This window comes from Anser anser, assembly GCF_964211835.1.
Source record: "Anser anser genome assembly, chromosome: 6".
NCBI lineage: Eukaryota > Metazoa > Chordata > Aves > Anseriformes > Anatidae > Anser > Anser anser.
Window position 1 is genome coordinate 17,345,602 of NC_139726.1, and position 27,747 is coordinate 17,373,348.

Below are 27,747 nucleotides of genomic sequence, written 5' to 3' on the forward strand. Positions count from 1 at the left end.
CATATCCCAGATGTGGGCTGCAGCATGCTCTTAACCCTGACTCCTTGCATGTAATTTAGAGCAGTTCTTTCCTGAAGGGTTATTTGTAATCTTTTCCAAGCTCAGTTCACAGCACAACATGTGGACTAACAAATAATTGTACAGACATAACTGAGGGGATGACAAAAAGTTGCTTCGCTAAGATGTGGAGTGTTTATAAATTCAGTTTCCTTTACAGCTAACAAGAGTGTTAAAAAGCATCTTAAAGAAGTAAGTTAACTGATTCTTTGTAATCCACAAATCATTTACAGTTTGAGATTTCTAAGCAGAAAAAGTTCTGCTCTTGAGCTAACTGAAGCGCTCTGTTTTGTTCCAGCTTTCAGTGTGTGTCACTGCTTAAAAAATTAAATCAGGAAATGCAGTAAAATGCTGACATAATCCTAACACAAGCATCACTGCGAGATTAGAGCCCAGTTCAGATCTCCCTCCTGGCAGGTTCCCTCCTGGACAGCCTTTTAAAGCCATTTCTGCCTGTTTGGAGCAGCAGCAAGGGGGTTAAGATGAAAATGTAAACACAAACCAATCAGAGGAGGAAAATGCATTTTTTTTTCCCTATACTGTATGCAAGATTACTCCTGCACTCCCCACAACTACGCTTTGTAATAAATGATGTCAAACATGGTTATGGTTTGCAAGAGCCACATGTGAGTTCTGCCCAAAGTGTGCTGGTTTACTCTATTTACTCCATTGAGCCTCTTGCGGAGAGCCGCAGGAGCTACTTCCTCTTTAGGGCTTAACTATAAGGTGACAGATAAAGCTGAGCCATACTAAACCACCACCACATCCAGTACAGCCCCCAGAGATGCTCCACAAAGGCTCAGACGACAGCCCTGCCCTGGCTTTAGAGTGCACACTTTGCCACCAGTCCATTTTGGAAACATGCTGCAGCAGCAGCACCAGCAATGCCCACGACGTGCTCAGGGTCAGCAGCAGCTCCCACCTGAGAGGCAGCTCTGCCGCTCAGCTCGAGCAAAAGCACAGAGAAACAACGTGCGTTCCCTGTGAAAGCCTGCTGCTTCTGGCAAGTGGATGTTACAGCGACAGAACTGGAAAAGCAGGAGAAGAAAAGCCAAGCTATGACTGATCAGCCAATTGGCTTGTACTGTTTACAGAAATACATCTTCTAGAGTCTAGTCTGGTCCGAGATTGCAAGTCCAACAACAACAAATATTTTCATTCAAATTATCCTGTTTTGCCTTTTGTAATTTCATGCTGCTACTCTGCTTACAATGACAGACAACATCAAATTCCATCTCTAGTCTTAAATCCACAATATGTAGCTCAAAGCTAGGAACAAAATTTAGCAGCAAAAGAATTTTTGAGAAATTACTTCAACATCACAGCTATTGATTTATTAAATAGTGTAGAGCTAGTCTGTTGAAATATCAAAGTAAAACTACCTTAAAAATCTTTTATGGTTTTATAGACACCTCTAACAAGCTGCTTCTAGATGAAAATAAAGTGAATAAAGTGGAATTCAACATGAGAACAAATGAGAATAGAAGCAAACCAAAACAAATTCTTACCCTGCTTTTTTTGGCAAACAAACCCATAATTTTTCTCGCAGTTTTCTAAGTACCATTTTCCCGTAAAATAAAAATTCGGGCTATTTGATACCAGTGTACAAAGTGGAACTTGCTCTTCAACATTGGCACTATTATAACGCTGTCTCTGCAATCAACACAGAATTTTACATTAATTATAAAAGCCACCATGTAAAACAAGACATAATTCATAATTAGCTGAAAGTCACTATTATAAATAGGTAGAACAATAAGCATTCACATAAATACTATTTGGAATAATGGCCTCATAGGAAAATATGTTGCAAACTTGCACTGAACAAACTAAAACATTAACCAAAATAATAACTAATTTGGTGTAGAAAATGTACTAAAATATGAAATTCAAAATATTATTCATAAACTTTGCTCAGACCTAGTATAAGATACCAACCATGTAATTTAAATCCTGGTGCTTGACTGAAATTGTAAAATAATGGGACTACAGCCATAAATTACATAAATAACTGTACAGATAGTGCTCTTTTTGCAACCTCTAGCTACGCTCATAAAATTGTGCCCACAGTTGTTTGAAGTTGCAGAAATTAAGAGAAGACTAATTTGCTATAACAAGTTAGGCCTTGTCTTTGTGGCATTTATGATGATTACAGCCAAAACAACAACTCAACGTCCTTAAAACCCTCAGAAATACTCACATGCACTGCTTGAATTGGAGACCAATTGGAATACATCGGAGGATTTTCATTCACCCACTTTTCATAATCATCACTCTGGAAGCCTATCCAAACACTAGTTTTCCGTCCAAATAGATTCATTGTTATGAAAGCTGAAAAATGAAACAGAAGTAAAATATCAAATACATTAAACTGGTAACCATTTGGCTGAAGTCTCTTCCAACACATTAAAGCACTGAAAAATTAAACTACCAATCAAAGGCGTTACCTACTTACTAGAAAGTAGGAACATGAGTGGCATTTCATTGTCATCTAGCTATAAATTCAGTAACACTAATTAACTTCAGCCGGGTCTAGGATCTAGCCTATTAACTAATAAGTCTTCCAGAAATTGTGACAGTAGCTTGAACAACTTAAGATGGAGTACAACTTTATTCAGGGTACTGGATCACTGAAAAAACTTTTTTCATTTTTGGTGAAAAGAAATATTTCTCAAATAAAGATAGCCAATTAGATTCTTGCCACCTCCAAACAGAACGTTTTACAAATGCATGGAATTCAACCACAGATTTTTGTGAATACAGATTTTAAATATTCCTGAATGTGCTAGCATTCACTTCTCTGACATTTCCAGACTAGCACTTTGTGCTATACTATAGATCAGATTTTAAGAAATATTAATGGATAAAAATGAGATTGCTTTGACAACAGTGTGATGTTGTATTCTTTATATTTTGGGAAAACAGGAAAGAAAACACATACTGATCTGTTTAAAGCAGTGGAACCCTGAGTGGGATTTGTGTGATCTTTTTTCCTAAGTCTGTATCCAAGATTAAACTTTACTAAAGCATCACAGTGAAGATGAAATTTCATTTATTTAAAAATATTTTCAGTATTCTACCTTGTTCCAGTTCATCTTCGAGGGAAGCGAGGGAACCATCATATCTACTGCAGAATGCTTGTGCAGAGTACCAGCTCCTCAGGTGGTCTGGATCCTTTGGAATTTGTATCAAAAAGCACTGTTTCAAAAAATAAAAGACTCGCTTTGTTTTTCCTCCAGTTTAAACTGCTCACCAGTTATTAAGAGTGCTGGATCCACAGCCTCCGATGATGCCATGCGGTCAGTAGCATACTACTGCATTTCACATAAAGACACAGGTCTCCTTCCCTGCTTTTTCAGTGTCTAACCTCTCCTGCTGAGAACCGCTGGATACCATCAGGTGGGCTAGTTAGGATCTGAATCATTGCCACTGAAACACTTCACACACTTTACTGAACCTATATATTTCATTAGTTTCTGTCATGTATTGGATCATTTCCACGTTCCTGGTATTGGTGTTCAGCTGCACTTAGGCTTGGATTCAAACTGTTTGTTTAAAAGTAAATGTGATCTAGGCTAAATTTATCATTATAGTCACAGCATTTTAGTGCTGGGATAAGCCTGGTCACCTCAATGTACGTCACCATTAAGGAATGTATGTGTTTAAGAAAAGCCTAATGAAGTGACTGCCTTTGAAACTTCAATTTCAAATAGGCTTTGGTTTATAAGCACCTTTGACAAACGCTATTTGAAACCACATCTTTAGGAGGATGACATCCATTGTGTACACCAAGGGGTCAGAGTTCTGTTTTTAGGCCATAACAGAACTGTCATAAAGGGAAAAGGCATGGAACAGGCTTTTTGATAGCATGTGTATACATATGCTTAGAAAGCTTTTGCATAAATAAGTATACATTTCCTTTAACTAAAGTAAAATTTAACACCATATTAAGGCAACTTCTGTGTACAAAGCTACTTAACAGCCATAAACCTTCATATCACTATGTCAGTATTCACAAACCTAAGGGCCCTTTCAAAAACGAAGAAAGTCTTCAAATACTGAATAATCTTTAAGAAGTCCAATTACTGTCATAAATATGGAATGCATTTTGAATAGTCAAACAGCAGGAAAAAATATTTTACTTTGAATCCAAAGTGCAACCAGCCCTTGGGACATATTCCTTGTTGGTTCTGGTCTTTTGAAATCTCTTTCTCAATTTTCCATGCAATTTTACGTTTACAAATACAAGGAAGAGAAACAGTACAGTTTTCATCACCCCAGAGTCCTGTGTAAAAAGAAAAAAAAAATCAGAGTTCAATATTCACCTGAGAACTGGAAAGAACGTTTTTTTAGCTTAGATATTGTTAAGAAGGGTATCCCCTTTATTGCTTGAACAAGTCAAGATCCTACATCAAATACATTTGGACATATCACATTATACTACATATGATGGTCCACGGGGCTCATATTTTTTTATTCACAGATTGATTTTATTAAGTTAAACCAATTCCTCTACGCTGAGTCATGTAACATATGCCTATATCATCATTTAAAAAAAAAATATCAAAAAATGAATTATATTAAAAAAAAGGAAACATATAGAAATGATGTCTTCCAGATAAAATAGTTTGACTTCCTTTCATTAAAAATTGTTGGCAAGATGCAGGTACTGACATCCAGTGCTGACCTGCTTAGAAGGAAAACAGATTTTTCAGTGGAACACAGTGCACTCAACAATTTGCTGACCTGCTCCCATCTGTTGGCCAGCTGATGGGAGTGGGCAGGATGCTCTTACCCTTTTTTTTTCTGTTCAGTTTTGGCTTTTGGATTACAGGAGTGCAACTGAATTACTTTTTTTCAGCTCTTCTCATAAACACAAAGCTGGATATTTTTTCTTTCCAAGGAACCTGACATGTTTACCTTATCATATGACTCACAGATCAGAAAACAGAGACTGAGAAATGATAAAAATCACTGGAACTGGCAACATTTTAATTTTTTTTTTTTATTACAGTAGCAAAAGAAAGATCTATGTGACGATCTAGAGGCTAGCACCATTGGATAACAAAACGTGGTACCCAAAATTCTTCAGCAGATTGGCTATGCGATCAAAAATGCGATAGAAACCTGAGTATTTAAAAATGTTTGCTGATATAAAAACAGTTTTTGAAAGTCAGAAAAACTGCAGCTCAGTCCATCTGGCTCTTTTGGTTCTGAGAAAAGTGACTGTGAAAACCAGCAACGCATCAACACTTTTTGCTGTGCCACATAATAGATTCTTAAGTAAAATTAACGATTCAGTATCACTGGAGTATTTATATTTTGACATTAAAATACTAGAACTATTAATATACTTTTAAGCCCTATCACCTTTGTCTCTGAGCAAATTCACGATACTTTGCTGCTCTTTTCTTAACCATAAAAACAGCTATGCAATCTATAACCATGTAACAAGATTGTAATACAAACTGCACTTCTTGAAAGCAATTAAAAACATAACCCCCTTTGGACAACAACAGAATAAATTCACAACTCCTGCAAAACATGAAATATAAAATAAACCTGTTTGTGATGAAATGAAGCCACATCTTTTCCCTGGTTTACGCAGATCTGGTTCTCTCCCTTCATTCCAGTTCTGATATGTTACTAGTGATTCATCTCTCCAGCTGCACAGAAATGTTAAGAGTGTAGTTACACTTTTCCCTGTCCTGACCTAAAAATACAGCCCCCATTAAAAGTGTTTGTAAGTAGATACAGGGTAAAAAGTGCCCACTTATTAACTAAGCGTTAAAACAAGCAAAGAATGGGTTGGTAGTCAAGCCTTTGGCTTTCATCTTTTGTACCCCTTTCAGAAGAAATACTGCAACATGGAAATAAATGAAGGGTAATATATTCTGAAAGGTATTTACATGAAAGCCGAAGTTATATCCCACTCAGTCATCAAACAGTTTTAGCCCATCAAACTGAACAGCAGCTTGTAAACAAGACATGCCAAGTACAAATCAGAGCAGCTGAAGCACACTCTTACCGAAATTCATTGCTGGCATTTTCTGCATGCAATCCAATCCACCAGTGAACATCACTATTCGATAGCTACAAAAAAAAATGTTTTGCCATATGTTTAACTGTTGTTGCCCTCTTATCAAAGCATTAACAAACTCCTAAAACCAGACCCTGTTTGTATTCAGGCAAATAGCATCTCCTTTTGGGTTCAGATGGAAAAACAGGTGCTGAATCCTGCCTGTGTGAATTTATGGGACTACTTCTGCCTGACTTCAGCAAGGTTATTCATCTAAGTAAAGCATGACTTAGCCCCCAGTTTCCACTGGACTGCTGATGTAACTTATGTAAACTAGGTTGTCAATTTAAGGAATTTACAGCCTATCTGCCACTTACTGCAGTCTTGGTTCAAAATTACTAAAAATATACAATTATTGAAGTTATAAAGTACAAATATTTCCTCCGAGCATTAAAATACTGATGGCCCTAATGTTTCCAGTATGCTTTCTGAGAGTATTTACATTACTTCTTATAGCTCATACAATGGATTCATAGACACGCTTTTTAGACTGATTGTTATGCTCATGAAAGGTTCTAGACTTCCAGTTGTAGAAGACAAAGTATTATGGATAATTCACAGAAATAATGTAATTCAAACAGCCACTTATTACCACTGTGCTAACTTGATTCTGATTTAAACTATGAACGAGCCTTCACTTTCAAGATTAGTCACTCAAAGAGTCACAGTTTGGGGGTCTTTGGGAAAGTCACCAGGGAAAAAAAGAGTTATGAATGTTACAGGGCACTGTAAACGCTATCTGGCCATTTAGAAGCGTTACTTTTTCTCCAGAAAGCATTTAAGTGCTCCATGTATCATGGCAGCCATACAGCCCTTAGAGTTAGTTAGGATTTCATAAGCTAACAGCTTATATGACAGTATCAAATTAAAAAAATAGACATTTTTGACAAAGAACAAACTCTAGGTAATGCTGTCTGGTTTGGTACTGACTGGTCCTTGAGTTTAGCTTTCTAATCATAGCACTCAGCATACATCACATTTTTTACAGAAGTAGTGAAAAATGTGATTTTAAATCCTGTGTGAAGAAATCTTTACAAAGTTTTCTAATAGCACATACAAATTCTATCCAGACTCCTTGTTATTATTTTAGTGACTGCCTTCCTTACTCCTGCTTCCATAGAAAATCAGTTACAAGCATTTAAGGACACACCTGGCTATACTGCAAAAGTTTAGCCAAAGGCAGCAGGTTTTAAAATAGCTCAATCTGTCATATTCTGAAATGAAACTTGAAGTTAACCCAATTTCAAATGCAAATGGAGTAAACTTGGCATTCTCACCATCAAATGCTACGATATCCACTACTTCAGTTATGAAGCTGCTTTTGAAAGATCTCTTGTAAGTAAATATGACTTTAAAGAAGGATCCTGATTAGCTATTTTAAGTGATCCTAAGTTGGAAAAATACATCCATTTTTACAGCTTTGTCATTTTTGAAGTCATAAGCATACAGTTTTAGATAGGACAGTAATTTCATGACAGCACAGTAGTCTCTAGTAGACGTGGATGAAGACAGCTATATCCAGTTATGCTGCTCTTCCACTGTAAGCTATTTCTGCCATGAACTGCTGGTTTAAATCCAGTTCATCATGTCTTGATACAAAATTACTTTAGCAAAAGACAAAAATGACACATAACTCACTAGAAACTTAAAAACACCATCTTACTAGAGAACAACTGTCCTTGTGTTTTTATTTTATGTTAAAAGCAGAGAAGGCTGTACGTAACGCAAGCAAAACTACATAAGCATAAGTCGAGAGCTTTTCTGGCTCAGCACTGGTTGTTGTTCTAATGATTACACTTTGCTATCCCTTTACATTACAACTGTAGGATTTTGTCTTCAGTAAGGCAGAGTTTTTCAATTATTATATGAGGGTTTTTTTGTATTTTCCTTCTTTCATTTTACTGAGAACACTTGAAAGAAAACACACTGTTTCTTGGAAATTCATCTGCTTCCGCAGTTATTTCTCAACTTGTGTTACCTCACTGTAGCTCTACAGAAACTCTGCTTTCCTACAGAGAGGAATTTAGAGGCAGGTGTCTTTTTCCATATAAATATGTCCAGTATTAAAGGGGACTTATTCAGGAGAGACCATATAAATCTGCAGAACTAGGGGAATGTTGCCCAAGATGACATACACAGAAGAAAAACTGACGTATTTTGCATGGTCATAAGGACCCATTGCTAGGGTTTGGAACTCTAGATTAAATTAAGGTGCAGGGAAATCTGTATTCAGGAATCATTTTGGCCAGCACTGCCCAGGAGTAATCTTTCCAATCATGGTGTTGAAGATTCAAACTATGAAGACAGTTTCAAACATCTGGATGCACTGCCCACCTCATGCTAATATACCCACTGAGGTGTCCCACACCATTGCTGCTCCCAGACCAGCTGCCACTCACTGAATGGGAACCAATTGCAATTATGAAGCAGTGTGGGATCAGGAGCAATCCTGCTGGGTGCAGAACTGCCACAAGAAAAACTGAGGAGCCATGAGGGGCAAACTTGAACTCAGCTCAGCTGTGCTAGTATCTGCATCCCCTTGGTCACGGAGGGGTAGAAGCAGAAAAAGATAAGTGGGACACACATGTGAGACATGTCTTTCGCTTATACGAATTCATGTCTACCTAATTAGTTTCATAACTTTGGGACAGACAACTGTTTTTTGCTCCTTTTACAACTCTTGAGGGAGACCTGCTCATTAGCACAATGATTCTGCAGATTCTGAAATGTCACTGACTTCTTTAGCTAAGCAGGGCCCCAAGGAGGGATATGGAAAATAAAGACAGCCAGAGAATTATTTCTAAAGTAAAATGTCTTTTGGATTCTACGTGGAGTAATAGGCAATCAGACTTTCCAAAATATGCAATAGAAAATAACCAGTAAAAAAAAAGTGAGAGGGTTTATTTTTTAAAATTACAGTCTTGTTACCTTCTTAATTTTATTTTCAATAAATGCTTGTTCACCAGAAGAATTTATTGTTGCCATTCCACTACGAAGCCAGCCACAGATAAACTCATAGGTGTCCCAGTCCGTAGGATTTACGTGGAAAAGATACTCTGCTCCTTGGTAATATGACCATGGCAGTTCTAGAAAATGAGCAGAAGAGCGAGAGCTGTGCAGGCGTAAAACCTCACTATAATTCACGTTCTTTGCGACTCACGTGGCCTGCTTCCAGCCACCTGTCACAGGACAATATTCCACAACTAGGAGTAGAACCATATTTGACAGATCGAATTATGACAACAAATGGATAATTAGCAACTTTTGGCTTTATATTATATCCTGTGTTAATGTAGCAATATTAACAGGGTTACCTGGACTTTGCAAAAAGGCAATTTCAATATTATTGAGAGGATATCAAATTCATGTGTTTAATACTGGCAACATTCCTTTATCTAACCTAAGCAGTATCTTATGTTTCAGCATTCTTAACCAAAAGAGCAGCACGTTTTCTTCTGTAGCAACAAGAAGTTCCTACAAGGTTACACAATGTAAATTTTTAACTTAAAACAGTTTAGTTATTTATTTTTACCAACAGCTTAAATTACATTTTTAAATGATAATATTTCAAGATGTGACAAAAAAATTAAAAAAGGTTTTCATACCAGCTATGTACCAATCTGGATTCTTTGGTTTAACACCTGCAAAAACACATAAATAAATTAAAACATATCAGATTAATAATGAGAAGAGATACTGCACTGAAATTACTTTCCCCACATGGTGAGAATTTAATCAAAATGAAGAAGAGTGTTGCTATTCGCGTCCAGGGACAAAAAAAAAAAATAAAGAAATAAAATAATTGCCACACCTAGCAACCTTAACATTTTTAACAACTTTTATACATCACGACTTTGGTTAACTCCTGCTAACTAACTGCTAATCATTGCTACCCATTTTTAACCTGCCTGCACAGATAAGTCCTTGTAACTGGCCAACAAACCCTAATGGCTGCATGTAGCTTTGCCACGATTTCATGCAGAAGACCAATGAAGAGAACTCCAGATTTGGACAAAAAGCAGTCTTTTAGATATTTTTTCTTGTCTCTTCTGAATTACAAGTCAAGGGTGTAATAGGCAATGTGTGCTAATTAAAATTTCACCTTTTGGTATTTTGCATATCCATTCACGTTTTTCATTGCAGTGGGCAGGAAAGACTGTTTTATTTACTCTGAACACACCACAGTTTCTTGAATCGTCTTCAACATATTTGCTCTCCAAAAATGAAGATACAACCTGTAAACAGCACAGCCATTATTTTTCAGGGAAAATTCAAGATAAAGCATTTCAAAATTATTATAGTGGAAAAAAAGGAAGGATATGGAGATGTGCGTGTTGTAAGAACATGAGAAGTAACTTCCAGACTAAGGAACTAGGGGATTACCTAAATTACGGTGGTAAAATATTAAAAATGGGATCCATACTCATTTTCTTGCAACGTCCTGTTCAATTTCCCATCTTAAATCAGACTCCACCTTTGTAAAAGAAATTGAATAGCTATAAAACGTAACAGTTTTTTGACATGGCACTGGAACGGGATCCCCAGGGAAGTGGTCATGGCCCCAAGCTTGCCAAGAAGCATTTGGACAACGTTCTCAGACATATGGTTTGATTTTGGGTGGTGCTGTGTGGAACCAGGAGTTGGACTCAATGATCCTTGTGGGTCCCTTACAACTCGGGACATTCTAGGATTCTATGATTAGCAGTGGTTGTCCAAGCCTAACAGCCTTTGCTGTTCAGCACCTTACATGACTGAACTTTGCACTCATATTCTGCAATTACTTAAGTAGTGACGGCAGAGCTGGCACTTTTCCTTAAGGCTGAAAATTAATTACAGTTTAAAAACTGACCCTTCTGTGTACTCCAAAATCCACATGCTTGTTCAGAAATCTTTTACAATGCAGTGTGACATATCCTGGGCTAACCACAACATGCTTTGCAGAAAAGCACACATTCACAAAACTTTATAATTCTACTAAATTCCTTTTGCAGTTGTACAACCCTTTTGCACAGGCTGTTTTAACAGTAGTATAATGTTAACCCTACTGTAACAATTATTTTAAATGTAGTATGTGGTTGTGAAAAAAACAGAACGTTCCTGGCCAACATTTGTCAGTTCACACAGCTTATTTTGGGGAACTGATGCACAGATATTACTCGAGAGGTTTCTGAAATATATAGTATACATGTATTTACAGGTGTTCTGTCAGACCACTGCCACGTCCCTCCAGAAAGTGGGTTTCTTTTATTAAATCCAATCCAGAATTGTCTTTCTTCTGTCCTGTGATGGGAACAGAAACGTACTTCTCACACACTTGTTCCTTAGCTATTTCACAGATTACTTTTTAATTAGTGCAAATACTCCTATTCATTTCTTTAACTCATGTATCATACTGTAATACATGTATTAATATTTTAGTATCTGGTTTTGTTTCTAAAATGTCAGATTGTATTTTAAAGAAGAAAATGTTTAAAGTAGGATCAAATTGCAGAATCTTCAGTTCTACAGGGAACGTTAACTCACACGACACTTTGACATTAATAGTCATTTGACACCTACTACGAAGATCATCTCCAAAAACAATCACATTACAGTGTTGGTATTACACTTCTTTTCACCCATTTCTAAATTCATGAGTCAAGAGCAGAGACTTCCTTAGATACTATTAAAGAGCATGGAAGGCCTTAAATCATACATTATTTTTACAGATTAGTACATTTAAGATAAACCTTGTTGATGTTAATAAAGTGTACTTACCTATCAAAAATTGTATATAACAAATTGTTTAGAAACGTCTCTTCATAGATATGGGAAAAACTAGCAAGATGTGCTCCAAAATCTTGGCATAATGTTTCTGCTTCATCCCATGTTCTTTTCATCAGAACTTTTTCACTGTGAAATACCTGCAGTAAAATAAACACTGTCATAAATGTAGTTGATTTTGGAGAGCAAGTTGTTTCAGAAGCCCATAAAAATCAAATATTATTTGCAGTTTTTCCTACAATAAAGTCTTATACATTTCTAGCGTAGTTCCAATTGAAGTCTTCAGACTTTTATTCATTTTAAAATGCAGTGAAGGAAGGTAACAGTTAAGTAGAAGAAATGTTTTATCAAAATATTTTTGGAACAGTTTATTCCTAAACTGACGCAGAATCTGAGAAACTGAATTCAAGTTTGCCACTTACCTTGTAGCAGTTGAATAGGTTGGCTTCTGACTCCCATCCAAAGTAGCAGGAACTCAAATGTCTTTGAAAAGTAAGTTCAGGTTCTTCATAAGAATTGATTTTTTGCTTGCACAGTGACATTGCTTTGAAGTTCCTACAGCTTTTTACCTCCCAATAACCAACAGGGTTCTCTCCGCGCATTGCCACACATCCTCCAGAATGACCTAACGCACAGAAGTAAGCATCAAGTGTTGGAATAAAGCACTGGAATTTTGTGAATTTTTGGTGAAATGTCTGTTTTATTGGCATCCGGTTCTATATAAAACCTTGATGGGATTACAAAGCTAGCAAGTTCTCTGGTCAGTGACCAGGTTGTAAGCCTGTCTTGGCTGACTTGAGCTTGTAAAATGAACAAAGGATTCCTTTCACAAAATGCAGGAGATAAAATGTGACTTAAAATAGTACTTTAACAAACTGCAGTAGCAAAGCAATAAATGTAGAGTCAAAAACTTGGAAGAAACTAGTGAAATGGCATGTACTTATTTTCATGTCTCTCTTCTCAGGTATCTTTAAGAGGTTTATGCTTCAAAAGATAAAGAACTTAAATTCTAGTCATCTAAAGAGTCAAAAGCCTGGCAACAACATCAGTGGTCATATTTGAATGTTCAAATGTTCTGTACATTAACCTGCTGTTTAATTTTCTCATTTCTATTTTCTTGTAAAGTTTTCCTTTGTATTACTATAAAGCAAACAAAAATCAAACAAGCAAACTAAGTATCAGCAAACTGAAGAAGAAGAAAAAAAACCTCCACACAGTGTCCTTATTGTCAGAAGTGTATGGAAGACAATACCCTCTTCTTCATATAAAATGCAACATGGCAAACCATGTGTAGTGAGAGTATTTTGCTCCCCACAAGTCATTTGTTTTGTTGTGTTTTTTTGTTTTTAAATCAGTGCGTTACTCACGTGGCTGATGCTTGTTCCAGTTTGTGTAGCTCACAGAGTGATTCTTCCCATCTGTTGTTAGCCAAAAGTATTCTCCTGTGTTGTTAAGGTCTTGCAGGCCTATCCAAAAATAAGTTCTCTCAGATTTTACCATGCTATGAATCATGCTGGTGATAAAAGCTTGTTCAAACCTTAATAAAATGATCAGGACAAAAAGCTTGTTAGAATATAGGTCAATTGGTGTTGTGGTAAGTAGGCATCATGAAACAATTTAATCACCCAATAATAGAAAAATATCTAAAAGGTATTTAATTTTCTTTATAGAATTCTGTGGTAAATTTCACACAAAACTGTGTAGTATAAAGCAAGCATAATTTTTCCTCCTTCTTCTTCCTTTTTATTTTTTCCTCTCCAGCATTTGTGCACATTCAAGGAACCATAGATTGAAATCTCTCAATGCTTCTGATACAAAATGTTAAAACAAAATATATTCATGATGAACAGATAAAAGTAAGGAAGTCTTTAAAGTAGAAAAGATAGTAGGGTCACAAAAAGATACAGAATAAAGAAAAGCAAAAGCTTTGCACAGAAGTATCTTATTAGAACTGGACACACAAAATGGCACTAAAAATCAGAGCTGAAGAATTCAAAGCACCAGCTGTTCCGAGCTGTTTTGACTGCAGCAGCAATTAGTTTTTCCTTCTGAAATTTATTCATTTAGAAACTTAGATGAGACATTTAGATCTTTTTCAAGTAATAATGGTTGCATACAGCAGCCCCTTGTCACTTCAATGTAATTTATTCAGATATAATTGGTATAGCATTATACAAAAATGTTTTAGTTTATAAGCACATTTAATCAGCTTATGAAAATATACGTCAAAGTTCTCAGCTTGATAAAGACTTATAAAACTTCTCTATTTTTTTCCTCCAGATTGTGAAAAGAACTGCTAAATACCGTAAGAATGATGTTAATGTAAAAAACTGAATGTATCTATAACACTGAGTGACTGAGAACTTCTTCATTTATTTTTCATTTCCTTTGCATGTTCTCTTTTTATATCAACTCTTTGTATCCAATATAATTTTAATGAATATTTTAGGATCAACCCACTGAGAAGTTTTTGTATTTGTCACATCAGAGCAACAAAGCTAAGCAGTAATTAAAACTTAAGCTAAACTAACACCTAGCTTCCCTTGTTGCTCCAACACTGGAACTGGAAACTACCGTAATAAACAGTGATGGCTACACCCAGCAGAAATAAAATAAAAACAAGTAAACAGAAAAACACAGAACACATGCTTCCAGTGACGTGCAGCATGCCCTTAGCTCCCTTTGAAATTTGAGTTGCAAACACTCAGCTGCCCAGAATTTGGCCTTTATTCTCTTAGTAAGGATTATTGCTGCATTGCAGTATACCATTGTATTCACTATGCACAATACTGAAATCACCTAGCAGGCCAAATTTCCATTAATTTAAAATCTGACGATGGGTAGCCCATGTTTTCCTGAAGTTTCTAGCTATCACACATATGATTATGAGTGGTTACAGTGCTTTCCCTGTCCTAAAGGGATGGAAGATTTCCTCTTTAAGTTTTTTTGTTTGTTTGTTTTTGTTGTTATTGTTGTGGTTTAAAAAAACGTGTAGATTAAAGTACGCATAAAATATATCTATTTGATATATCAGTATGTTATAAACTAATTGGAATCCAACATATGGGGTAAGTCATAAGCAGATCAGAGAAAACCCAAGCATCCGGACATCTGAAAAGAAGGAAGCTTTGCTGAGGCTGGAATATAGGTAGATAGAAAAAAAGGGAAGACAGAGGTCAGATGCTCTTCAAACATTTACGCTCTCCCCTGGGTTTGCTGAGGATTCACATAAAATGCAAAACTAAATAGAAACATCTATAAAACAGTAATTGATTTGGATTAAAATTTTAAGGATTTTGATTATAAAAGTTAAATACACTGACATTTTTCAGTATAGCTTCCAAGTACACTGATCAAATTTCTTAAAGATGTTACATACCTCTGTATAAAGTGCTTTGTTTAGATTCCTGCATGCTCATGTGTGCACATTGCTACAAATCTAAAGTACACTAACAATTGCTTTTTATTAAAATTATTTTCAATTAAAAAATAAAGCAGAACAAACTTTTTATTCTAGCCGATGTTAGTAATTATGCTCAACTCTCACACAAACATTATTTCATAATAGTAATATCTTTTGCCATGCAACGCTTTCTGAAGTTAGAATAGCTTTTATTAAAAGCATCTTTACACTGTCTGATAGGATTAACTACCTGTTTGTTACTGATACAAGTGCAGATGGGCAGAAATAACCACTGGAAGCATGTTCAAAACTTCGAGGGGTACTGTCGATTTTGTAACAATATCCACCATGTCTTTCCCATCCCTTTAAAGAAATGAACATTGTTTTATAGATTATTATATAGCTGTTAAAAACTTGATCCCCTTTTGTTGTTTATCTCTGTTCATCACTCATGACCCTACAGCCCTCTTCCATTCCACTGTGGCTCCAGAGAAGTTACCCTCAAGGTCACTGAAAAGGTGGGTGAATTTAACAAAAGAAAGTTGAAATCCTTAAACTGTGCAAAAACTGGCTAAATACACACAGGCGGTAACATCTTTCATGGGTAGGACACAGATATGGGCAACTTAAAGGCACTCCCTACACACACTACTTCTGTTTGCATTTTATACTTTGAACATTGATTTACTGACTTAGTCTGGGGACGTACGCCAAGCTTTTTGGCACAAAGCATGTAGTAGCACTCTGGTTTATAGCTGTGGTAGCTCATTCCTGATATTGAATATCTGAAGTGCAAGGTAAACATTGCCCTGTTAGATTCAGTTAAGTTGCTTAAAAAAAAAAAACAAAAAAGCATTACATATGCCCTTTGTTTTCAAGTGTAAATTGAAATATGTATGTAAACTCTGGGATTTGGGGGATGGAAGAGGTTTAAAGTATTGACTAAAAAGCCCCTCTACACCATTCCTGGCAACTACAGAAAAAAACTTTATAAAAAAAAAAGCTATAGCGACACAAGGCCTCCTCCTTCACACAGCATGCTCATGTGCATTTCTTCCTTGTTCAACTCTTGGCATGTTTAGCTACTCAACAAATTTCCCCTTCTCATTACCACTTCTCTGTCCTTTTTGGCAGGGTAGAGAGGTCAGAAATCGAATTAACTGTGGGAGAGGCTGTCATCCAAACAGTCAGAGCAACAAATCACCTGGCCTGGCCCTCAGCCACCCAAGCGCTCTGTGGGAGGGCAGGTGAGAAACAGCAAAGCTCTGGTTCCCTTTGGCTGGAGTCCTCCAGTGATCAAGTGAATTGCATGAAATTAAGTAAACACAATCATCCTAACCTCTTGGAAATTTTAATTGGGAACAAATGGCACCTCATAACCTTCTTCTGAAAGCTTTCTTGGTGCCTTAAGTCTGGAGGAAGGAAATTTGACACTAATCTTTATTAAAAATAATAACAACTGTGGAGTAACTAGATGATGATAAGTTTGCATTGAGGGCAAGCACAGGTTGAGAAATTCCAAACTTTAAAGGCTGAGTAATCAGTCAACAAAATGGCATTCAGTGCAGATAAATATGATGTGATGTATTATGGGGACCTCTCCTGTCCCCACCAAATCATTTCACGTGTGGCGTAAGAGACAGCTGCCTTGCTCCTACCAGACAGGAATGAGATTTGGGGGTTACCTTCCATGGAAACACCAGCTTAGTCAGGAAGTCAAATCAAACATTAAGAATTAGAAGGAGAGAGAGAACAGAGAAAGTAATTATGTCCTTTAAAATTCAGTTTTTCTCATTTTTTGGAGTTGCAGCCCCCAATCTCAAAAAAAGGATGTTAGAAAAAAAGTGCAACAAGGATGACCAAACATACGTAATTGCTTCCACATAAATAATAACCGAGCAGGCTGGGTCTCTTCAGTCTGGAGAAGTGATGCCTTAAGGAAGGTACAATACACATCTACAAAATCAGTAGTGCCATGGAGGCACGTGTGACTACTCCAACAGGAGACTCTGGGGACAACAAATGAAGCTGAGCAAGCAGGAGGTGGGTTCAACATGGAAGATAGCGTTTTTCCACACAAAGGGCAGCAGATTTATAGATATCAGTAAGTAATGTTTTGAACTCAAAGAATTAGCATGAGTTCAAGGGAAAATTGGACAAGCACTTGGAGGGGAAATCCAGTGTGGGCTGTTAGATACACAAATCATAAAAGGCTCTGGAAATCCCCTGAATGGCTGGAAGTCAAGGGAAATTGGGGGATGTGTTACCCACATTTGCCCTTTTCTGCTCTTCCCCAGACATTGCTTGTGGCCACTGATGGGAAGCAGAACACGACCTGAATGGACCCTTATTCTGAGCAGCTGTCCTTCTCCTTATGAGGTTTTATAGCTTTAATAGCTATTCTCTTCTCAAAAGTGCAGTTCTCTCCTGCTACAACATCCATAAAGACAAATGCTTGATTTAGTACTATACTGTTATCTTTTAATGCACTAATTAAAGCGTAGAAGACTGAAGAAAGTTACTAGTACCAATACTGTCAGTTCTGTACACAGAAACTCCCAACTCAATTATCAAACAGCTGACAACTCCACCGCCTGTTTCAAAAGCTGATTTAAAGAAAATGTCTAACGCTGTTATTTCAGTTTTGGGAAAAAATGCCTAGAGAATGTGACCTTTGCAATACAACATTTAATGTCACTAATAGCCTGCCAACTAGGAAAAAGAATAGTTGACCTGCTAAGGGAAAAAAGTGCTTAACACTTTTTGTGTCTTCAAAAGACAGAAGTGTAGGTTTCTGCTGTAACTTGATATTGCAAAAACTTCACTCAGCAGAACCACAGAAAATTTTAAGGACTAGTTCATCCAATTCACAAGTCATAAAATCAACATGAGATAAAAGCTCAGTAATAACAGATAAGACTATAAAGCTTTGCAAAATAAATAATTATGACCAAGGCCAAAGCTCCCTGAGTCTATCAACCATCAAACATGGATGACAGTAACAGGTTAACAATGCAAAAGATCAAATGTGAGAAACACCAACAGATACTCTATACATTTAGGGTAGATTAGCAACAGAAAAAAGAAAAAAAAGTGTAACTGTATGAAATAAAGAGCTAGCCCTAGAAAACTAGGCCAACAAGTAACAAAAATATATATATTGAATATTAAAAGAGTATTGTTAAGACAAAATGTCTGAAATAAAATTCAACTTTCAATAAGCTTAGAACTGACTTCACTTGATTAAATGAATATGACTCTTTTGCATCAGAAAGAAAAGAATCTATAGAAATCAAGAGACTATAAGAGCGTTCACTATATATTTCTAGAGGGTACGAAACATTAACAAGCAGAAATTTATCCTGAACAGGAAGCTTGCCAGAGCATACCATACTACTTAAGATCAATGACTTAAATCTCACTCCTGCGAGGTACCCAAAGTTCAAGTGCTGTCAGCTCCTAACTACAACTGGAAGTCCTGATGCTCAGCACATTTTTTCACATGGTCAGGACTTTAACAAACTTTTCTTAACACTTTTAACACACGGCATTCTTGAGTGATAAAATACATTGGTCCAAATGAATCAATCATCCTAAACTTTTGGAAATTTTAACCTGGAACAAAGCAGTAATAATATGACCAGAACGCTGGACCTGACCGCTGTACATTTGGGGAAAAGCAGCATCCGGCTCTGAACAGTTTAGCTTCCACCTTCTTACAATTTAACTGAACTGAGAAAAGAGGCCAAAAATGAAAAAAAGGAAGATAATGACCTAAAGGGTAAAGAAGTCAGAGGGGATATATTTTTATTGATAGAAAAAGAAGAAGAGGTTCACAGAACTTCTCCAGAGTTTTGAATAACAACATTTTAAGAACATAAATTCCACAAGTTTGTTGTTTACACTGTTGTATACATAGGGAAAGGAACCAATGGCAAATAAAATCATACTTTAACGAGTTACATATTACTAGCAAAATGTCAAGCCTAAAAGCATGAAAACCTATTGTAATGTCCTATTAGGTAGCTAGTTGTGCTCCTTCCCATTTTTGCTTGAAAGTGAAAGGAATGCTAATGTATGAGTGGAAGAGTTCATTCTCCATGTCAATGAAACCGATTGTTTTTCACCCTGACATTCCTTTTAAATGTATGAAAACCATGTGTGGGATGAAGCATCATATAACAGCCATTATTTGCACAGATGGCGTACAAAAGGGTTTTCACTTTTGATCTAGAAAGAAATAGGAACTTGGGTCACAACTGCTGACAATGCAACGAACCATGAGAGGCATTTGGGGAAAGCTTTTAATCTTACCTTACATTTTAGTTTACATATTTTTAAGGCAAACAATGAGATTTTTCCTAGCAAAACATGCATGTCTTCAGTATGAAAAACTAAAATTATCTATCTACTTACTTATATCCATATACTCTACACCTCTATTTATAATTCTGTTTTATCAGTAAGGTTCTGAAACAAACAAAAAAACACGAATTCCCTTACCTCTGGACAACTTGATTCCATCTCAGAAGAAACATTATTAAATTCCCCTGCTTTTTTGCAAACATAGAAAGATCTGTCTTCACATTTTTTAACTTTCCAATGTCCCTCCTGAGGGGGAGGAAAAACAAAGTATGTTCTCTACATACTCATTCTCATACGTATGTAATACACAGATGACGTTAGATTATACAAGTTCTCTTCCTATTTTAACTTTTTAATAAAAACAAGCAACAGACAATTTTTTCTCACTCTATTCCTTTATTTACCTTTAGATGGATCACTTACTTCTACCAACACTGATCTGAAAAGTCCTGTTGACAATCACACAAAGGAGATTGTCTCTTTGAATCACTCCTTGGGATGTAATGCATTTTAATTAACTAAAACTATGGGCATGCCAGAACGCTTTTCAGAATCATATACTGATCCTTCTTCCAATCTACTGTAGTTCTTTGTAAGATTAACATTTATATTTGAACAGCCCTTACTCAAAATACTACATTTGTATAATACAACTTTTAGACATCTATGAATACTGGACATGTACCAATACTGATTCCTCCTTTTCCACTACTGTGTTTTATGCTTTGTTTGCTTACACTTGCAAAATTAGTAAAATATAGCTTTGTGCATCTAAAACCAGGCTTTTACCATTTTCTGCTTCAAATGAGAGCTGACTTCACCAGGTCGTTGTAATTGTTTTGGCTTTCTTATCTATGAATTAAAGATTGCAACTTGGACCTACTACTGGAGAAACAACAGAAAACACTTTTTGATACAGCTTTCATGCTTTCCCAAAATTTACTTTACCGAAAAACTGAACTATAGTGCCACTTAAATCAGGTCTGAGCATATTTAAGTATTGTAAATTGTAAAAGTAAAGCACATTTATGATCAAATTAAGAAAAAAGCTGTCTGTCATAAGCCATGGTTTGACAGGGCCTAGTCTAAGCTTATTTGAACGTTACTCCCGATCTTACAAGACCTGACTGATTTGGGATCGATCTTACCACTCTCAACATCGATAGTTTTATGTAGATCTATGATACTCCCTTTTTTTGAAAGATGCTTCATGAAAGTTATAAATGCTGACAGCAACATAGAATTAGCACAGTTGAACATTTTTCAAAATATCAACTTGAAGCTTTAAAGACTGGAACTAATGAGTCATGACTTATAATATACACCACCTGGATTTTAAATTACTTTGTCTTTATCAAAATACCTATGAATATTTGCTTGCTTCCATTTGGCAAGCTTTACATATGTAACTTTTTTTTTTAAATTGAACATAACCTCAAAAACAATGATTAACTTTTCTGTGTAGCAGCACAACAAAATGTATTGGTTTCTAAAGGCTACATTATTTTTATTTCAGCTTGAATATATTAGGAATAAAAAGACAACGTCATACTGCAGGTCAGGGTTTACAAGAGTATACATAGTGAGAAAATAAATTATTGTGAGGTGAAATAAGAGTGTCTGTCTTGTTCTTTCAAAAGGAAAAGAACACTTACAGGTCCTTGTGCTGAAACACAGAGTTGTCCTGTTCTTTGAAAGGTATTAGGTTCTAGGCTGTGCCAGTTGGACAGCTTCACTGGGGTGCTATCTGACCACTTGAAAACAACTGGGGTATTATTACTGTATAACCCAATCCATGTTTCAGTTACGTTTTCTGTAAAAGAATAAAAGATTTCATATTTTAATGATGAAGAAATGATGCCTATTGTTCCTGTAATATCAACACCACTATTAAAATTATTCATGGGATTTCAGTAAGAATTATCTTATTGCATGAAAAAAGAAATAGTTGTATGAACTTTAGGAAACCTTACTGATGAGATAATATCCTACTTCCCTTCAAGACTAAATAGTTTCAAAAGTAGATCAACATATGCAATAATATGCCTTGAAACCCAGAAAAATACAAATCAAGAGCATATGCTCTTGAAGCTTGCATGGGGCAGAAAGCCTGACACGGAAGGGAAAGATTTATTTTTATAATCTTTCATGGCTCATTCAGCTTTAGGTTTTCTCTGAGCAATGGCTTTATGTCCCAGGGAGAGCACAGTTGTAGCCACAGTGGTTAATAAATCCATGAAAGATGAGTCTTGAGGTTTGACGTAATGCCTTACTTGACTAGCTACTATAGTCAGTGAAAGCAGACAAGCTTTCAGGCGCATAAGCCCTTCTCCTGAAAAGAAGGATAAAGGAGGGCTGAAACACCAGCAGCAGATTTTGAAGCTGACTGCAATAATTAATTCTATCTACTACAGCATCTCTGGAAAAAATGGTGTTTGGTATCTATGGAGGGTGCTAACAGAGGTGAGAAAGATGACCCGTGGTTAATCTCCCAAAAAAGATAAACAGGACAGCAGAGAGGATGGGTGGTGTGAGGGAGGAGAATGGGTGATCATGTCCAGTAATTCCAGTATAAGGGACCACTCCGCAACCACAGCTGATGGGACAGAGCTGATAAAACATGTCACTATGCCCCCAGCTCAAGGAAGCTACAATTCATGGCAAAACTACGCAGTTCTGCCAGGATAGGGATGCCAGCTGGAGGCACAAAATATTTACACTTATTTGCTACAGTTATGACAATAAAATTCTTCACACGGTTGTGCCTAAGAGCTTTTGTTCATTAAGTTCCTTCTATAATTATGCTACCTTTTAAGGCAACATGGACAAATAGAGCTGCTTTGATGGTGCCCATCAAAGGGGACTCCACCAACACACTTGCAGCAGCAGAAACTCTGCAGCATGAACACGGCCAGCTTGCAAAGCAAAAGACACTCTGAACTGTTGTTGCTTCTAAGCACAATTCTTGCATGAGGACAATAATTGAGTATTTTGCAACAGTTTGCATGGAACCAGTCAAGAACAGGAAAGGACAAAAGCCAGACTGTTGAGGGTTCATGAGAAGTACGGTAATGCCCAAGAAAACTGACGCCGTTTTACGGGGATCTCTGACTTTTGGTATAACCACTGACTGCCATTTGCCCAGCATGCTCCAGGGCAAGTGCTGCACTCCCATAAAGCACAAGCTGCAGTCTTAGAAAAGCCCGGGTGTGAGGTAATCCTGGAACACCAAGGGAAGCATAGAGTTTCTCATTGTGTTCCAACATGTTGATTCGTTTCTTTATTATGTTTATTGAAGGTGATGTCTTACATTTTAAAGACTCCTAGAAGGCACGTGCATCACACTTTTTTTTTTAGAAATATCATCTGGATGTGCCACGTAATATTGGGCTTACAAGGCTAACAACGTTAAATGGCTTCACAGAAGAAACACTTCAAGAAACATAGCACAGCTTAAACTAACTCTCAAAACTCACCACGTTCAAGCAAGTTACGGAGCAGCTCCGCATCTGCCATGGAGGATATACTAATGAGTCTGCTGTTGTCACTTTGGCATGAGATCAAAGCATCGTTCCAGCTCTTCTCCTCTTTATGAAGTCTATAGCAGTTGCGATTGTGTGGGTACCAGCCAGCATCACAACGAGTGGCATAATACTTCCATGTATCTTTTAATTAACCATGCAAGGTTAAAGTATATTAGACAGAAATACAAAGGTTGTGCTGCATTAGACTATTTTCCTATCTTCAAATGCTGAAAACAGGGTCATCTCGAGGACAAAACACATGCTCTACGGATCACTACCCACAGAGCAAACTGATTTTTTTCCCACCTTATTTTATGACTCAACCATGCAGGCCACTGGACTAGTACAAACACACTTACAGAACTGTTATTCAGTTTAGAACTTCCTTTATCTGCCTTATTACCTTTGGGCCTGATCCAAAACCAGCTGAAGCTTTTTCACATGTATTACCTACAAAGAGTTTGGTAAATCCCTTTTCAGTATCTGAAACAAGTAGGGAAACTTTCTTTTAATTTATCAGGAAAAAGTTGAACCTATCTAACTTTTCTTATCAAAACAGAAATTAATGTCCTAATAAACACAAAATTGTGTTTGTTTCCCACAGAATGGGCATCTGAGACATTCTACATACTATATAACTTACTGTCATTATATAAACACCTTTAAAAACATATGTACAATGCTTTTTTGGTATATGAAAAGCACAGCACGTCATAAAAATAACTGCAAATTTAGAGCTGCATTTATGCAACTTTATCTTCTGTGGGCAACTGGCTAATTCCATTCTAAGCTGAAAGCCTATTTTTAAACTCAGCAGTGTTGCTCTGTTGTAATACAAAGAGAATGAGCATTCTGTAAGCCTCTGATGATGTAAGGAACCAATTAAATGCTATGCATATTAAAATAATTTGTCGGTTTTAAGACTCTCAACGTGTTATCCAGAACTGCATTTGAACAGAAGAACATGTTACCACTTCAGTTAATGTAAATGGCATTCAACTTAAACTAGCAAACCTATACTGCAGCTAAGACTGTTCTCATAAATTTATATTCAGGTAGCTTCCTCTTGTTCTCCTTCCATACTGACAAAAAGGACACATTAACACTGAGAGACTTACCAAACGTTTCATGCTCTGTCTTAGTTAAATATTTCTTGCATACAAAAGGCAATCCAGATTCACATAAGTAACTTTGCCAGCCGTACTTCAATTTTGAATTAATCACCGCACAATGATTTTCGCTAAAACGGTCATCAGAGACATCTGCAAATGCATTTTTTTGAGAAGCATGCAATTACAAAAATTCAGTTCTTGTAAAATGGCGCTGTATTCTTATTGAACAAATGTATAATCAGCCCTGCACACCCAAACTTCTAGCAGTGTTACACCGACCCTATGGACAGCTGAACATTAACCACCACTTACACATATATGGCAATCTTTCCTTGCCTGCTGCTATCAGATGAGAGACTGAATCCAGTTCTGGTGTCAATGTTACATGTGCTGGAGGACAAACCTCAAAATGTAGCAAACCAAGTCTCAAAGCTCATGTTAATGTGCTACTGTTAATTACAGCTGTTAATGTAAACAAATTAAAACTCCTTTCCTCCATGCAACCAGGTAGAACATAGTTTTTAAATATGCAGCTGGAATCTCAAAAATACCCTTAAAAGCAAATGACAGAAGGACTAAATCATTAATGCTTTGAATAAATGCATCTCCATGGATGCCACCCACATCCCTAGAAGGGGCTTTAGTTCATGAACATGAATAGATATGTCTACAAAAAGAGAGGTACACTGGTCCACTCTATTCACTTTTCAAACGAAGCTGTACAGCTCTCTTGTGCTGCAATTACAGAGAGCATGTAATTACACTGCTATAACAAATCCAAGAGGAACATCATGTACTTGCTCTCCAGTTCACAAACATCAATGGCGCTCCATCTGACCACTGCCAGCCAGTATCTTCCCCCAGCCTATTCAGGCCCGTCCAAAGCATGATGTCTGTGGCGTTTAACTGCCCTGAAACAGAAAAAATAAACAAAGTGACACTTCACACATTCCCCATGTTTTAAAATATCTACGGGTATAGATATACTGTCCTGACTTGTTACAATCAGAATAAAACAATATTTCAGATCTGTCTCCAGAAGGCTCAGACTTATTTTTTTTCTGTCCTTAGAAAGTCTATTAGTTTGTTAATCAACACAGCTGAGGAGGAATAAACTCAAGAGGTCTGCATCCCTTCAAAAACTGCCCATCCTGCAAACCCTCCCCATATAAGCTCTTGGTGGCCTTAGATATTACATCTGTAACACCAGCTACAGAAACGCCAGCCTGTCTCAGCCTGCTGTCAGACACAAAACAAACAACTTCCAATCCCTCTACAGCCTGTATACATATCAAAAAGCTAATGAAATTATTTTAAAAACTTCCTGTTAGCTTATATCCTGCAATTGAAAACCAGCAATAACGGGAAGCAATGGGAAAGAAACCTGAAGCTGCCTTTCACAACGCGGTTTTTAGTGCCCGGTCCTTCGCTCAGTCCTCTTCACCAACACCAAAATAGCCACACAAGCAATGCCATCAGAGGACTATGCAGAACTGGTCTGAGACTTTCTGCATGAGGGACACCAACGAGCTTATCAAAGAAGGAATACCGTCTGTTTATAAAAACAAAGTTGTCTTTTTTTTTCCCTATAGAGGTAATTTATTTCAAGCCTGCAGAAATATTCTAGTCATTTAGATTTGGTGAAGTACAGTTTGCAAAGGAAACCTTGCAGGAATAAAATGACACTATGGTGCACTGCAGAGAAGGTAAACATCTGTATAATTTCCAAAAAACAAAAACAAACACCTAACGACCCACATGTCCATAACCACAGCTGCAAATATGAATAGAAGTCACCGTGCGAGCAGGAATTAAGACAATTACAGCCTCACATAACACATACCACTGCTTTTGAACTCGGTTTATTAAGGCTGTAACTTACCTTCATTCTTGCTTTGTCAGGTACTTAGGCGTGCTATGTGACAAAGCCTTGCCAGCAGCAATGGGAGAGATGCAATACATAGTGTTAAGCTCCAAACCTTTTCACTGGTAAAATGGAAATCTAACTACAGGCTTCCTACGCAGTCCCCAGAGAAAGTCAAGCTGACCCACTTCCCAGAGGAGCGCAATATGTCCTCACAGTGGGAACAGAAGACTCCTGCTACAAAGTGCACTCTGCACCTTTCCAAAGGCTACGACAAAATTCAACAGCCTTCCAAGTCAGGATTCCCATATGAACACACTAAGCATGTGCCTACACCCACTGTTAGCAGTGCGCTGTGCCTACTCACGGCTTAAATCACTGACGTAGCTCTGCTCTTCCAGGCTGGTGATGCTGAGCAGATCTCCTCCTTGCATCTGGCACGCAGCCCGTGCCTCATGCCATGACAGCACGGACGCCAGGTTGAACTGGTAGCAGAGGTGCGTGGCGGGGTTCTTCTTCCAAAAAGCATCACAGCCGCTCTCTGCTCAGAAACAGATTCGTCACCAACAGCACAAGGCTACAAGCTAATTGGAAGTACAGCATCTTTAGAAATTTAATTAACGACAGTAGCATCTCAATGGAAGCATGATGATGAACTCCTCCAGTGTTCCTTTATTAAAGTATGTATGGAAATAGGACACTAACTGAATAAAACACTGCTCCATTTTTCAGGTGGTTGATAAATTCTCGGGAGCTCATCTGCAGCTGGTGGTGATTTTCATAGCTTGCATGAAGCCAACAGAGCTACATTTTAATTCGCACCAGCTGATCATTTGTTCCTAAAGCTGGATGTTGGAACAGTCACGCTATAAGTGCCTCACCCAACTTGTGGAGGAGCAGTCACCTGGATCTCCTTCTACCCAGTACTCAAGAGATTAAAGCTATTCTAATTACAATATAGAAGCAGGGCTGAAAATACTTCTCATTATAATGGTTCCCTGGAAATTCCCACTATGAAATCACATTTCCAGCTGTTTATAACATGCTTTGGACCAGAGATCTGAGAGACAGCCTGAACAGGGAGGGCTTTTCCAAACCACTTCTGCTGATAGAAGATATTTTTTACATATTTATGGAAGAAGCTACAAGTTGCTATTTATAATTTTAATATTCATGAATACCATACGTCCAAAATCTTTCAAAAAATATTTTCAAAAATATTGCTTCTAAGTGTTTTAGGTCCAAAACATAAGTGTCCAAGGACTGCCTGGAAGAAAAGGAATATAAAAGACGGAATAAAGTCAAAAGCATAATCTAACTTTGCAGGAGCAATCCTTCCTTTGCACGCTTCAGAGAAACCCCCTATGGATTGCTGGGGAGAGCAGAGACAGCCGTGGGTTAGCTGCAGGACAAGGTCAGTGGGTGGCACAGAGCAGTGAGCGCTTCACATCCTGTAGCTCACCTCCTGGAGTTGTGCTTTTGGGATGAGGACTTGGGTCTCCAAAGACCATACACGGTAGACTATAATAAAACCTGAAGTTTTCTCTTATTTAAGAGACATTCCCCTCTAACAGAAGTAA

At 37.1% G+C, this 27,747-nt stretch overlaps 1 protein-coding gene across 1 annotated transcript in view; it reads right to left on the reverse strand.

The window, feature by feature from the left end:
- PLA2R1 (phospholipase A2 receptor 1) overlaps positions 1–27,747 on the reverse strand; it is a 42,208-nt gene that overhangs the window by 7,968 nt on the left and 6,493 nt on the right. Inside the window, exons 4-23 of the mRNA XM_083840733.1 lie at positions 26,535–26,708; positions 25,101–25,214; positions 24,310–24,453; positions 23,144–23,332; positions 21,323–21,480; positions 19,806–19,913; positions 15,553–15,665; positions 13,267–13,436; positions 12,322–12,524; positions 11,894–12,039; positions 11,332–11,416; positions 10,239–10,371; positions 9,742–9,777; positions 9,065–9,222; positions 6,086–6,150; positions 5,620–5,723; positions 4,200–4,342; positions 3,138–3,255; positions 2,258–2,388; positions 1,566–1,710 (exon numbers count right to left, since the gene is read on the reverse strand). Coding sequence (XP_083696859.1) covers positions 1,566–1,710; positions 2,258–2,388; positions 3,138–3,255; positions 4,200–4,342; positions 5,620–5,723; positions 6,086–6,150; positions 9,065–9,222; positions 9,742–9,777; positions 10,239–10,371; positions 11,332–11,416; positions 11,894–12,039; positions 12,322–12,524; positions 13,267–13,436; positions 15,553–15,665; positions 19,806–19,913; positions 21,323–21,480; positions 23,144–23,332; positions 24,310–24,453; positions 25,101–25,214; positions 26,535–26,708 — 2,637 coding nt within the window. The remainder of the gene's footprint in view (positions 1–1,565; positions 1,711–2,257; positions 2,389–3,137; positions 3,256–4,199; positions 4,343–5,619; positions 5,724–6,085; positions 6,151–9,064; positions 9,223–9,741; positions 9,778–10,238; positions 10,372–11,331; positions 11,417–11,893; positions 12,040–12,321; positions 12,525–13,266; positions 13,437–15,552; positions 15,666–19,805; positions 19,914–21,322; positions 21,481–23,143; positions 23,333–24,309; positions 24,454–25,100; positions 25,215–26,534; positions 26,709–27,747) is intronic.